The sequence below is a fragment of the Colobus angolensis genome, unplaced genomic scaffold (genome assembly GCF_000951035.1).
Source record: "Colobus angolensis palliatus isolate OR3802 unplaced genomic scaffold, Cang.pa_1.0 Scaffold109, whole genome shotgun sequence".
NCBI lineage: Eukaryota > Metazoa > Chordata > Mammalia > Primates > Cercopithecidae > Colobus > Colobus angolensis.
This window is the reverse complement of record NW_012111919.1, coordinates 1,272,545-1,284,821: the sequence shown is the minus strand read 5'-3', so window position 1 is coordinate 1,284,821 and position 12,277 is coordinate 1,272,545. Positions and strand designations below refer to the sequence as shown.

Below are 12,277 nucleotides of genomic sequence, written 5' to 3'. Positions count from 1 at the left end.
TGATTTAATAAATATAGGAGGACTGTATACAGTGGTTCACACATGTAATCCCAGCACTTTGGGAGGCTGAGGTAGGAGGACTGCTTGAGGCCAGGAGTTCAAGACTGGCATAGACAAACTGAGACTCCATCTCTGCAAAAACTAAAAATGAAAAATTAGCTAGGTGTGGTAGCAGACACCTGTAGTCCTACCTACAAGGGAAGCCGAAGTGGGAGCATCGCTTGAGCCTATGAGTTCGAGGCTGCAGTGACCTGTGATTGCACCACTGCATTCCAGTCAGAGTGACAGAGTGAGACCCCGTCTCAAAAAATAAAAATAAATAAAGAATGGGAAAAATAACCATTAGAGTACCACATAATACTTGCTGCAAGATCTACAAATGATTGCTAAAATTAGGTGAAATGTTAAGAAGAAACAGAATATTTGCATAGTCTCAAAGAATCTCCCCCAAAATATTTATCAATTACTATGATGATTGCAACATATGTCAGCAAAGTTTGTGTTATTCCTGCCACTGGAAGGTGGAACTTAATTCTCCCCTTGAATGTGGGCTAGCTAGACTTAGTGACTCACTTCTAACAAATTGAGTAAAGGAAGGAAAAAATAGTAACTTTATAGTGGAGTAAATGGCAGACATCACTTGACCCAAATCATCACGTTGACATCACTGGTAGTAAGTCATATTGATATCACGTACCCCCTGATATGAAGCTAAGAGAAATACAGTTTGCCTCTGTGATATTCTTCCCCCAAATCCATAACCCCAGTCTTCAAAAGTGTCAGGGTCATGAAAGACAAGACTGAGAAACTGTCACAAATTGAAGGAGACTAAGGAGGTATAACAACTAAATGCAACATGGTATCTTGGATTGAATCCTGGAACAGAAAAAGGACATTAGTGGAACAACTGGTGAGATTCAGATAGTTAATAGTTTAGTGAATAGTATTGTGCTGATGTTCATTTCTTAGTTTTAATAAGTATAATATGGTTATGTAAGATGTCAGTATTAGAAAAAGCAGGGGAAGGCTGGGCACGGTGGCTCACGTTTGTAATCCCAGCACTTTGGGAGGCCAAGGCGGGCGAATCACCTGAGGTCAGGAGTTCAAGACCAGCCTGGCCAACATGATGAAACCCCATTTCTACTAAAAATACAAAAATCAGCTGGGCGTGGTGGTGGGCGCCTGTAATCCCAGCTATTTGGGAGGCTGAGGCAGGAGAATTGCTTGAACCTGGGAGGTGAAGGTTGCAGTGAGCCGAGATTGTGCCGTTGCACTTCAGCCTGGGCAGCAAGAGCGAAACTCTGTCTCAAAAAAAAAAAAAAAAAAAAAGGAGGGTGAAAAAGGGAACTCTGCTCTCTTTTTCCAATTCTTATTTATTTATTTAGACAGGGTCTTGCTCTGCTGCCCAGACTGGAGTGCAGTGGCATGATCCTAGCAGCCTCGAATTCATGGCCTTAAGCAGTCTTCTCACCTCAGCCTCCCAAGTAGCTAGGACTACAGATCCATGCCACCACGCCTGGCTAATCTTTAATATTTTTTGTAGAGACAGGGTCTGGTTTGTTGTGTTACCCAGGCTGGTCTTGAACTCCTGGCCTCAAGTAGTCATATCACCTCAGCCTCCCAAAGTGTTGGGATTCTAGGTGTGAGCCACCATGCTCGGCCTCTTTCCATTCTCAGGTAAATCTCAAGTTACTTAAAAGCAAAAAGTTTCTTCAAAAGTCGTAATACATCACCTGTAGCCCTGTAGGCATTACAAAATAAATAAATAATACACTTTTAAAATAAAATGTTTAAAGGAAAAGAGATCCCAAAGGTGGGGCTTCACTTTAAAGAAAATTTAGTGTGTGTTATGCTGAACATTAAGGTATTGGACAATACTTTTGTTTGATTCTTAGCAAGCTCAGTAGGAGTTAAGTCTTGCTAGATTTTTAAGGATGACAGATAGCGAAGTCATACTATTTCTTCATTTGAAATGATGAACTGCCTTGGATAGTAAAGTTAAGTGTGTTTGTAGCAGCATGTGTTAGATGATCTCTGAGTATTTCAAATAGAATGAAAAGTTTTCATTGAAGCTCTAAGGTTTCGGTTTAAATTATTTGTTTTCTTTCCTCAGATATAAAGACCTGATGCCACATGATTTGGCTAGAGCAGCACTTACGTAAGTAAATGCAGTTTCATTTCCGTTCTTATTTCATTAAAGGCACCTTCTCCAGTTTTTACACATAAAATAGCAATTTGTTCTTATCTTCACCATCTGTACTACACAAATTTAAGCAGCTTATGAATATCATCAATCTTTATTTTGCAGGCTTAACAGTGTCTTAGCATGACAGTATATTTTAATGCTATCCTAGCTAGCCACAGGACTCGACTGATCCGCCTAAACACAATACATATATTTGGTGATTGCCTTAGGAACTTGTATAAGGGTAACTGAACAGATTATGTAGATATTTACCTAGAAAGAATCCTAAAAGACACCTGAAGATTCATGTGCAAACCAAGTAAAAATCTAAAATTAGATGCAGTTAAATAAGATTGGGCTGGATGAATAATTTGGTGAGAGTCATGAAATGTGTTGCTGTTTCTGGGATGAAGTAACAAGGAAGGCATTATCTCATTCATTTTCCATTGACACTTTGCCTTTGTGTCTTCAACCAACCACAGCTCTTTCTTAGTTTGGAGAAACCCTTCAGTTGACCTTTCTGTCCATTCTAACTCTGTTTTTTTTTTCTTCTCTTCCTGCGAGACCTCAAGCATGAGTGAAAGGGCAGTTGTTTCTGTTTCCTTACTATCAGTTCCCTCTAATTGTATAATCATTATTTCCATTCTCCCTTTGTTTTACAGAAACCATACTTCAGAACCTTCTCTTAATAATGGTTTTGTGATTGCTAAATGTACCGATCTTTTCTCAGTCCTCTGTCTCTGTACTTTATAGCACTTGACACTGTAAGCTATACTCACCTGTCTTCTATTGATTTCTTAGTAATATGCCTTTATGATTTTTCTTCTGTATTCTGACGGACTCTTCTCTACCTTAAAAAAAAAACTGGGCTATGCATGGCGTTTCATGCCTGTAGTCCCAGCACTTTGGGAGGCTGAGGTGGGTGGATCACCTGAGGTCAGGAGTTCGAGACCAGCCTGACCAACATGGAGAAACCGTCTCTACTAAAAATACAAAATTAGTTGGGCATAGTGGTGCATGCCTGTAATCCCAGCTACTTGGAAGGCTGAGGCAGGAGAATCCCTTAAACCTGGGAGACAGAGGTTGCAGTGAGCTGAGATCACGCCATTGCACTCCAGCCTGGGCAACAAGAGTGAAACTCCCATCTCAAAACACACACGCACCAAAAAAAAAAAACAAAAAACTGGATCTCTCCCTCTTTCTGTTTTTGAAAGGCATTTTGCAAGTTTTATTCCTTAGAGTTTTGCATTTCTCTGTATGCATATTTTCCTTTAAAAAATCTCATCTACCAGCTGGGCATGGTTTCTCACACCTATAATCCCAGCACTTGAGAAACCAAGGCAGGAGGATCAAGGTAGGAGGATCTTTTGAGCCCAGGAGTTTGAGACCAGCCTAAGCAACATAGCAAGACTCCATCTCTATGAAAAAAATTTTGAAAATTAACCAAGCAAGAGAATTACTTTGGCTCAGGAGTTGAAAGTTGCAGTGAGCTCTGATCCCGCTACTATACTCCAGGCAGGGCAATAGAGCAAGACTTTGTCTCAAAAAAAAATTTTTTTTTAAATTTTTGATTTATTTTTTTCTGGATGGAGTCTCACTCTGTCCAAGGCTAGAGTGCAGGGGCTTGATCATAGTTCACTGCAACCTCGAAGCCTCCCAAGTAGCTGGGACCATAGGCGTGAGCCAATGTATCTAACCCTCTTTTAGTTTTTTGAATTGATAAGGACTCACAGATTTTTATTTATTTATTTCATTATAGCCAAGTTTAGTCATTACTCATTTTGAAGCTCAGCTTATTTCACATTTTATCTGGCACTCCTTCAAGTTGACTCCAGTGTGCCTTTTGTTTTTTAGTATAATACTGGTTGTTAATATATAATTTGCATGTAATAAAGTGCACAGATTTTAAGTGTATAGTTTGATGAGTTTTGACAAGTGTGTATACCCCATGTTCCTGTTTTTGATATGGTCCCATTTGTCCTTTTTTTTTTTTTCTTTGATACGGAATTTCGCTCTTGTTGCCCAAGTTGGAGTGCAATGGCACGATCTCTGCTCACTGCAGCCTCCGCCTCCCAGGTTCAAGCAATTCTCCTGCCTCAGCCTCCTGAGTAGGGATTACAGGCACACGCCACCAAGCCCAGCTAATTTTTTTTTGTATTTTTAGTAGAGACGGGGTTTTGCCATGTTAGCCAGGCTGGTCTCGAACTCCTGACCTCAAGTGATCCACCTCCCTCGGCCTCCCAAAGTGCTAGGATTACAGGCTTGAGCCACTGTGCCCTGCTGATGTCGTCCCATTTATCTTTGAGTGCTTCCTTACTTTTGGCACAAAAAAGATGGAGATTCACTTTGTACTTTCCTTTGGACCTGGTATCAGTCATTTCCTAAAAAACCTTTTGTCCCTTTAATGGGGAATGGCATTTAGAAACCTAGTCTGGGGCTGGGTGCTGTGGCTCACGCCTGTAATCCCAGCACTTTGGGAGGCCAAGGCTGGTGGATCACTTGCAGTCAGGAGTCCAAGACAAGCCTGGCTAACATGGTGAAACCCTGTTTCTACTAAAAATACAAAAATTAGCCAGGCGTCATGGCAGGCGCTTATAGCCCCAGCTACTCGGGAGGCTGAGGCAGGAGAATCGCTTAAACCCAGGAGGTGGAGGTTGCAGTGAGCCGAGATTGTGCCAGTACACTCTAGCCTGGGTGAAAGAGCGAGACTCTTGTCTCAAAAAAAAAAAAGTCTGGGTTCAGGGAGTGCTCATTCCTACTGCAGTGTTATTGTGTCTAGTTTCTATTCATGGGCACAACTAGAATGTATATATTATTTCAATCATTTGTTGATATTGATATTTCAGACTAAAATTTAACATACCCAGAACTTCTTTTTTTTAAATTTTATTTTAATAGTTTGAAGGGAGACTTTGCTTTCTCTCTTTGATTGAATATTTGTCTCTCTTTTTTACTGAGAACCTTGGTTTCTACTAACATTAATTAATTTATAGATTTATCTATTTTATCCTATTCCAAATTATTTTTTATTCTTCTCTAACTTCTCATTACCAATTGAGCATCAAATGTTGACTTTAAAATCACTCTTTCATTCATTTCTTCTTTGAGAAGGTGCCAAATACTTGTGAAATTAAAGAAAAGATACAATCTCTGTCCTTTCAAATTCAAGGCTAACCTTTTTTTTTTTGTTTTTTTGTTTTTTTGTTTTTTTGGAGATGGAGTCTCACTCTGTCGCCCAGGCTGGAGTGCAGTGGCACCATCTCGGCTCACTGCAAACTCTGCCTCCCGGGTTCACGCCATTCTCCTGCCTCAGCCTCCCGAGTAGCTGGGACTACAGGCACACGCCACTACGCCCGGCTAATTTTTTTTGTATTTTTAGTAGGGAAGGGGTTTCACCATGTTGGCCAGGATGGTCTCGATCTCCTGACTTCATAATCCTCCCGTCTCGGCCTCCCAAAGTGCTGGGATTACAGGCGTGAGCCACCGTGCCCGGCAAGGCTAACCTTTTTTAAGGAGCACAGTGTTTTGTGTGATGATCTCTGGCACTGCCTTGATGTGTGAAATGCTGCTTTGCTTTGGATTTCTACTTCCAGGGGTTTGTTGCATCGGACTAGTGTCCCTAAGGAAGTAGTTGATTATATCATCTTTGGCACAGTTATTCAGGAAGTGAAAACAAGCAATGTGGCTAGAGAGGTGAGTAAAACAAACTTTATGTTGTTTAAAGAGTGATAGTAGAATCACTTTGAATTTCAATTAATAGAAGTTACTTTATAAAAGCTTTTAAAATCTATTCAGTTACATTTGACCTAAAATGTGATTTTACAGCTTGGGTAATGTGTTATTTAATATGTAAAAGAATTCTAATATAAGTCAAATGACATACACAATATGTAAAAGAATTCAATATAAATCAAGTGACATACACTGTATTAGTGTATATTCATACTTTACTGTAAATCAAATAAATTATTTTAGCTAGTTTAGGACATTGTCTCTTGTGTTCGGAAAATAGAGATCAGCAAAGTGTGGCTGATATTATTTTTAGTAATGTTAGATATCATGGCTTCCAGTTAATTTAAAATTTCAACATTTTGCAGAGAATTAATTTCATAACTTGGTTTTTGTTAGCTGGAAGTAGCCTTGCTTACTCATTTGTTCCCATCGACTAGATGGCACGTAAGGCAGTTTGGCTTTTTTAAAACTATTTCACAGAAGTTTACTTTTGCCCTAGTTGGCATAGCTCCATGTAGTGTCGATTGGGCAACCAAGATAATGACAGACCTTGGAACTTCTAGGATGTGTCCTACAGCAAGTCCAAACACGTCTTCTGGGCTGTTTCAATTTGAAAGCGATTGTTTGGATGAAGTTGGCACCAAAAGGACATTTTGTTGTACTCGGCATTTTCCCTAGTTCTGGTCTGTGCTTGCCATATTGTTGAGTTCAGTATAGTTATGAGGGTAATAACTTCTATCACTGTCGACTGAGAGACAAGGGCAAATAAGCAGGACTGAAAGTATTTGTTCTGTTCCACCTCTGTACCTGTCAGAAATGTTAAAACTGCTGAAAGCCTGGCATGACTGAAGCCGACAAAGATCTACTATGTGCTGTTGAGGGACAGGAAGGAATTAACAACAGGAAGAGATTTTATTTCCCCTCTGAAATTTTTTGTTTTTCCTTGAACCTTGACATTTCTGAATGTTTCAAATATGACAATTTCGTGAATACATCAAGCTGCTCATAATATATTTTCAACTTTTATATTCTGAAAATAACCAAGTGACTTTTATAAGAGCACTCAAGATGTAAATAGTAAAATTTTTTGCTCTTTTCTCCTTTTGCTCAGTTTTTTATCCCACTCTCTTCCTTCTCCTCCTCAAAAAATAAATAAATAAATAAATAAAAATAAATGTTTCCATTTTCTCTGTAATTCAGTTCTTTTTTTTCCTAAAACTAAAGCTATAATGTTTTTCTCTGAATTTTTTCCTGGAAATTTTACATCCATATGCAGATCTCAGCTATTGATTGACAGGAGGTAGATTCCCTCTGCCTGCCCTGTTCTAATACCAGTTATGTTATACTCCAGGTAATTTTTGCAGTGTCTGCATGGAAAGACTGGGTTGAGGGGATACATTATGAGAATGTCACTTTAAAGCTGTATTGCAGCCTAAAAGCTAACATAATTTCCAGCCAAATAATTTCTTAGGCTCTATCGCCTATATTAATAATATTAGTATACAGTCCTAAAAGGCTTCTGGTGTTGCCATGAACCTGACTTTTTTGAAAGGTTCAGCATATTTCCCTGTTCTCCAAGTTAGAGGCATCTTCTTCCTCTTCCCTTAGTGCCCTGAGAGCTATTCAAACTTTCAATAGAAGTGTGTGGACAAGGGTCACCAATAGCCAACTGTAGTTAAAGCTCCTTCAGTCCTGAGAGTCATCTAGGGCCAAGGGCAACACATACTAGAAAGGCCCTTGTGAGAATCAAGCCATTGCAACCTAATGCCCCTTTTATACTTGCCCTGCTGCAGAGCTCTTCTCTCCTGTCCCCCTGAGATACTTGCGTCTCTCTTCCTTTCGGATTGGTTTATGCTGAGAGGCTGATGTGCAGGTGCCTGGCAGACGTTCTCAACAAAGCAGGTTGGGCATTTAGTTTCAGGCCTACCTGGAAAAACTAGAATGAGGTCATGTTGCAGATACATCACTGTAACACATTTCTGTTTCTATAGATGATGGTAAATAGCATAAAAGTAAATAAGTATAAAGGTAAAAATCAGTTAAGAGACATTGAATCTCTAATTGAGACTTTGGAAACATTTTACTAAGTTATAGGAGAGTTTGCATTCGGAGGATAATTAGTTTTGGAAAAGAGTACTAAAAATGAATTCCCTATAATGGGATCCAGTATTTCATAGTAAATAGTGTGTGGGTGTGTATGTGGGGGGGAATCTGGAAGCTTTATTTCTAAAGTAAAACTTTAATATTATAAAAATAAGTATTTTATAGTTGCACCTATGCATTAATTATTTACATAAATAAAAATGGGATCAGACATTGATTGGTTTTTGGCAGTATAATTTCCCCCAATAAATAGTATAATAAAATTATAGATGTCCTCATTTCATGTTTGACTTTCACTGTGCCATTATAGTAGAGGCCATTTTTACAAGATTAATGATGACCTCAGTTTTTCTTAAAGCCGCTCAGATGACAAATTATTCTCTCTGTATCACCTATTATGGCATCATCCTGGCCACTTGTTAACTGGTCTGACCCTTACTTGTTCACAGGCTCACTTGTAACTCAGGCAATTCTCCAGTTTCTTTCATTGAGTTGAGCTTCTGTATAGTTGGCAAGTTTTCCAATTCATCTTTGCATTGGGTCTGCAGTGTGCTATCTGAAGTGTCAGATGGTCAGTAAGAGAGAATAGCTGGCAGTGAGCAAAAAGATAGGTGTAAAGCAGATAGGGTCTTGAGTGGGAACTCTGTTTATGAATGGTCGGTTCTTTAGAAATCATTTTCATGTTTAATCACTTTTGCTTTGCTGCTAAGCTTTGTGACTGATCATGAGACCTGATAACACAGATCGTGAGGACTCCACCCCATAATATATTTCATCATCATTCCACCAACTGTCTTTAATAGGTTCCTTTAAGTATATTTGAACATTAAACAAGTTAAAATCAAATTATATATTGATATCCTTGAAGGCCCTGAGCAAAGCATCGATAAGAAATTAGGTGAGTTAGAAGAGTATTATAACCTCGTGTCTGCACTAGAAACCAGCCAGCAGGAATTTTGCATATACCTGTCAATTAATGGCATGATTAAATATTAGTAAACCATTTCTGTGATGGGCTTAATTTTATTTTAAATATTGCTCTGGAGAATTTTAAACTGAAACCTTTTTCAGATGACCATAAAGATTAGTGCTCAAAGCATCATTTACATGATGCCCTTCCCTTAGAGTGATCATTTCATTCACTGTATTTCCTGAAGGCTGCCCTTGGAGCTGGCTTCTCTGACAAGACTCCTGCTCACACTGTCACCATGGCTTGTATCTCTGCCAACCAAGCCATGACCACAGGTATGTTTAAATGGAAGCAGACAGTACATGTTAATTTTCCTCCTTTGTCTTTTACTTAGTTATAAAAATGTACCTTTTTTTTTTTTTTTTTTTAAACAGAATCTCACTCTGTCACTCGGGCTGGAGTGCAGTGGCACCATCGTAGCTCACTGCAGGCTCAAACTCTTGAGCTCAAGAGATCCTCCTGCCTTAGGATCCCAAGTAGCTGGGTCTACAGGCGCTCCACCACACCCAGCTAATTTTTCAGTTTTCTGTGGAGACAGGATCTCACTATGTTGCCCAGGCTAGTCTTAAACCTCTGGCCTCAAGTGGATCCTTCTACCTCAACCTCCAAAGTGCTGGGATTACAGGTGTGAGCCACCAAGCTCATCCCAAAAAGTACTCTTAGCAGAAGTGATAGATTAGCACAGATCTCTGCTTGTGTTTTTTAAAAAGAAAGGTCAGGTTTAAAATTTGGGAGTTCTAACCGTAGTTAACCTCTCTTTTCGCTCTCCATACCTGAGGGATGTTACCATTGGTGTGGTTCCTCTGTGAATAATGTGGCTGGCTGCAGCAGGGATTATCAAATGGAAGAGTATATCTCTAGGAAGGTACTTCAGCATCTGAAGCATGAGTAAATAGTTTACAACCTGCCAGGCTTTCAACCTGGTGCTTCAGATATGATATTTTCCCACAAAGATATGGTCTTCCTTTCTTCACCACTACCATACTTGTAAATCATTGCTTTAGATGGCACAGCTCTTTCCTTCACTTTCTTCCCGCATCCTTGGCATTTTTATAAATTTTTTTTATAAAATGATTTTTATAAATCATTGAAAATTCCCCTAACAAATTTTAACAAAATTACGGGGTATTTTATAGCATCAGCCCGTAGTGTGAAGAGACAGGAAGCCTGAAAGATTTAGTAATCATACGCTTGTCTAGTAACATCAAGGCCCAGGTGGGCAGCCCACCTCATATGTGGCAGGGAATGATGCCCGTGACTGGGGGTGTTCGCCTCTCTAGGCAGCATGTGACCAACTCCTGGTTAGAGAAACAGAATAGGCTCGGCACGGTGGCTCACGCCTGTAATCCCAACACTTTGGGAGGCCAAGGTGGGTGGATCACGAGGTCAGGAGATCGAGAACATCCTGGCTAACACAGAGAAACCCTGTCTCTACTAAAAATACAAAAAAATTAGCCAGGCATGGTGGTAGGCACCTGTAGTCCCAGTGACTTGGGAGGCTGAGGCAGGAGAATGGCATGAACCCAGGAGGCGGAGCTTGCAGTGAGCCAAGATCGTGCCACTGCACTCCAGCCTGAGAGACAGAGCGAGACTCCATCTCAAAAAAGAAAAAAAGAGAATAGTGGCCATAAGGAGAGAGGGGGCCTGCCTTACATTTCAACAGCTGGAATTTCTCTGCTTTGTAGCAGAAGTTAACATTCTCTTTATAGGATAAAAAAATATTTCTTAAAACTAAAGCTGGGAGCATATAAATATCCAAGATGTTCTGGTTTGGAATAATGATTTGTTCAAGAGTTGGTCCAATGGATATTTCTAGAAGTTGATGTCCATATGGCAGGAATGAAACTTGTTTTTCTCTAACGTGTTGAATGTGTTTTTAGTCATTTAAAACAATTACCTTAATTCTTCTGAAAAGTTGAAAACTTTAATTATAGATGTTGTACAAAGCTGATAACTGTTATTCAGCCTTTTAATCAAGAAGCTTAAATTGGAATGGTATGTTATTTTCTGTAAAAGATATTCATGAAGTATAACCTGTGCCCTGTAGGCGTTGGCTTGATTGCTTCTGGCCAGTGTGATGTGATTGTGGCAGGTGGTGTCGAGTTGATGTCCGATGTCCCTATTCGTCACTCAAGGAAAATGAGAAAACTGATGCTTGATCTCAATAAGGCCAAATCTATGGGCCAGCGACTGTCTTTAATCTCTAAATTCCGATTGAATTTCCTAGCACCTGAGGTAAGGCTTGTGTTTGCAGGGCATCCCACTGCAGAGATTTAGAATTAGGTATTGCAGTGTGGACTCTGCTATGCTGTAGTAGGTGTAGATTCTGTAGTTAGAGGAAAGGGTTATTTGGTCAAGATGAAAAAAAAAAACATAGTGGGTAGAAAACTTTAATTTGTGAGCCCTCTTTAGAGATCCTCTGCTCACAAAGAACTTTCCTTGTCTTGGTCTTGATTGATTAATGGCAAACAAATAGATTTTAACTTTTCCAAATAACACAGAACAATCCTAGGTGTTGGAATAACACCTGTTAACGGTGTACCTGCTTCTCGGATATCTCCTTTCCCAGCTTCCTGCGGTTGCTGAGTTCTCCACCAGTGAGACCATGGGCCACTCTGCAGACCGACTGGCCGCCGCCTTTGCTGTTTCTCGGCTGGAACAGGATGAATACGCGCTGCGTTCTCACAGTCTGGCCAAGAAGGCACAGGATGAAGGACTCCTTTCTGATGTCGTACCCTTCAGAGTACCAGGTAAAATGAAATGCTTCATGACACTAATTAGGGAGTTCTGAATTGCTCCTAAAACTCAAAAAAATCCCAAGTGATTTTTCAGTAAGTGTGTTGGTTCTGTTTCCAAAGCATTCAGCCTTTATTCTTAAATATGGACACAAAGTTTGATTTATGTTGTAACAATAGGTAAACATTTTTTTAAAGTTTCTACAAGAGTGTCCTTTTAAGGTCTGAGCACTAATCTCAGCACTTCAGGAGGCTGAGGCAGGAGGATCAGTTGAGGCCAGGAGTTCAAGACCAACCTGGTCAACAGAGTGAGACTTCATCTCTAATTAAAAAAAAAAAGTAAGACAAACAGAGTCTCCTTTTAGATCTTGCTGGTATATTTTAGTTTCTACATACATGCCTGTTCTTAAAATTCCTGAATCGTCTGACTTCTGTATAGAATAACCAACTGTGAATGAATGTCTTAAGAAATAGGATGTCCTATTTTTAGTAAAGCATTTAGATGATTTCCCAACTGTCTTTTTTTTTTTTTTTTTTTTGAGACGGAGTCTC

General features: G+C 39.6%; 1 protein-coding gene across 4 annotated transcripts in view; it reads left to right on the top strand.

Moving 5' to 3' along the window:
- The window catches only part of HADHB (hydroxyacyl-CoA dehydrogenase/3-ketoacyl-CoA thiolase/enoyl-CoA hydratase (trifunctional protein), beta subunit), a 51,143-nt gene that overhangs the window by 27,661 nt on the left and 11,205 nt on the right, over nt 1–12,277 (top strand). For 3 of the 4 annotated variants that reach the window (XM_011950316.1, XM_011950333.1, XM_011950344.1), the window contains 5 exons: nt 2,114–2,158; nt 5,779–5,878; nt 9,178–9,265; nt 11,038–11,225; nt 11,560–11,740. In XM_011950316.1, the coding sequence (XP_011805706.1) occupies nt 2,114–2,158; nt 5,779–5,878; nt 9,178–9,265; nt 11,038–11,225; nt 11,560–11,740 (602 nt within the window). The remainder of the gene's footprint in view (nt 1–2,113; nt 2,159–5,778; nt 5,879–9,177; nt 9,266–11,037; nt 11,226–11,559; nt 11,741–12,277) is intronic. The other variant, XM_011950324.1, reaches the window with a different exon arrangement.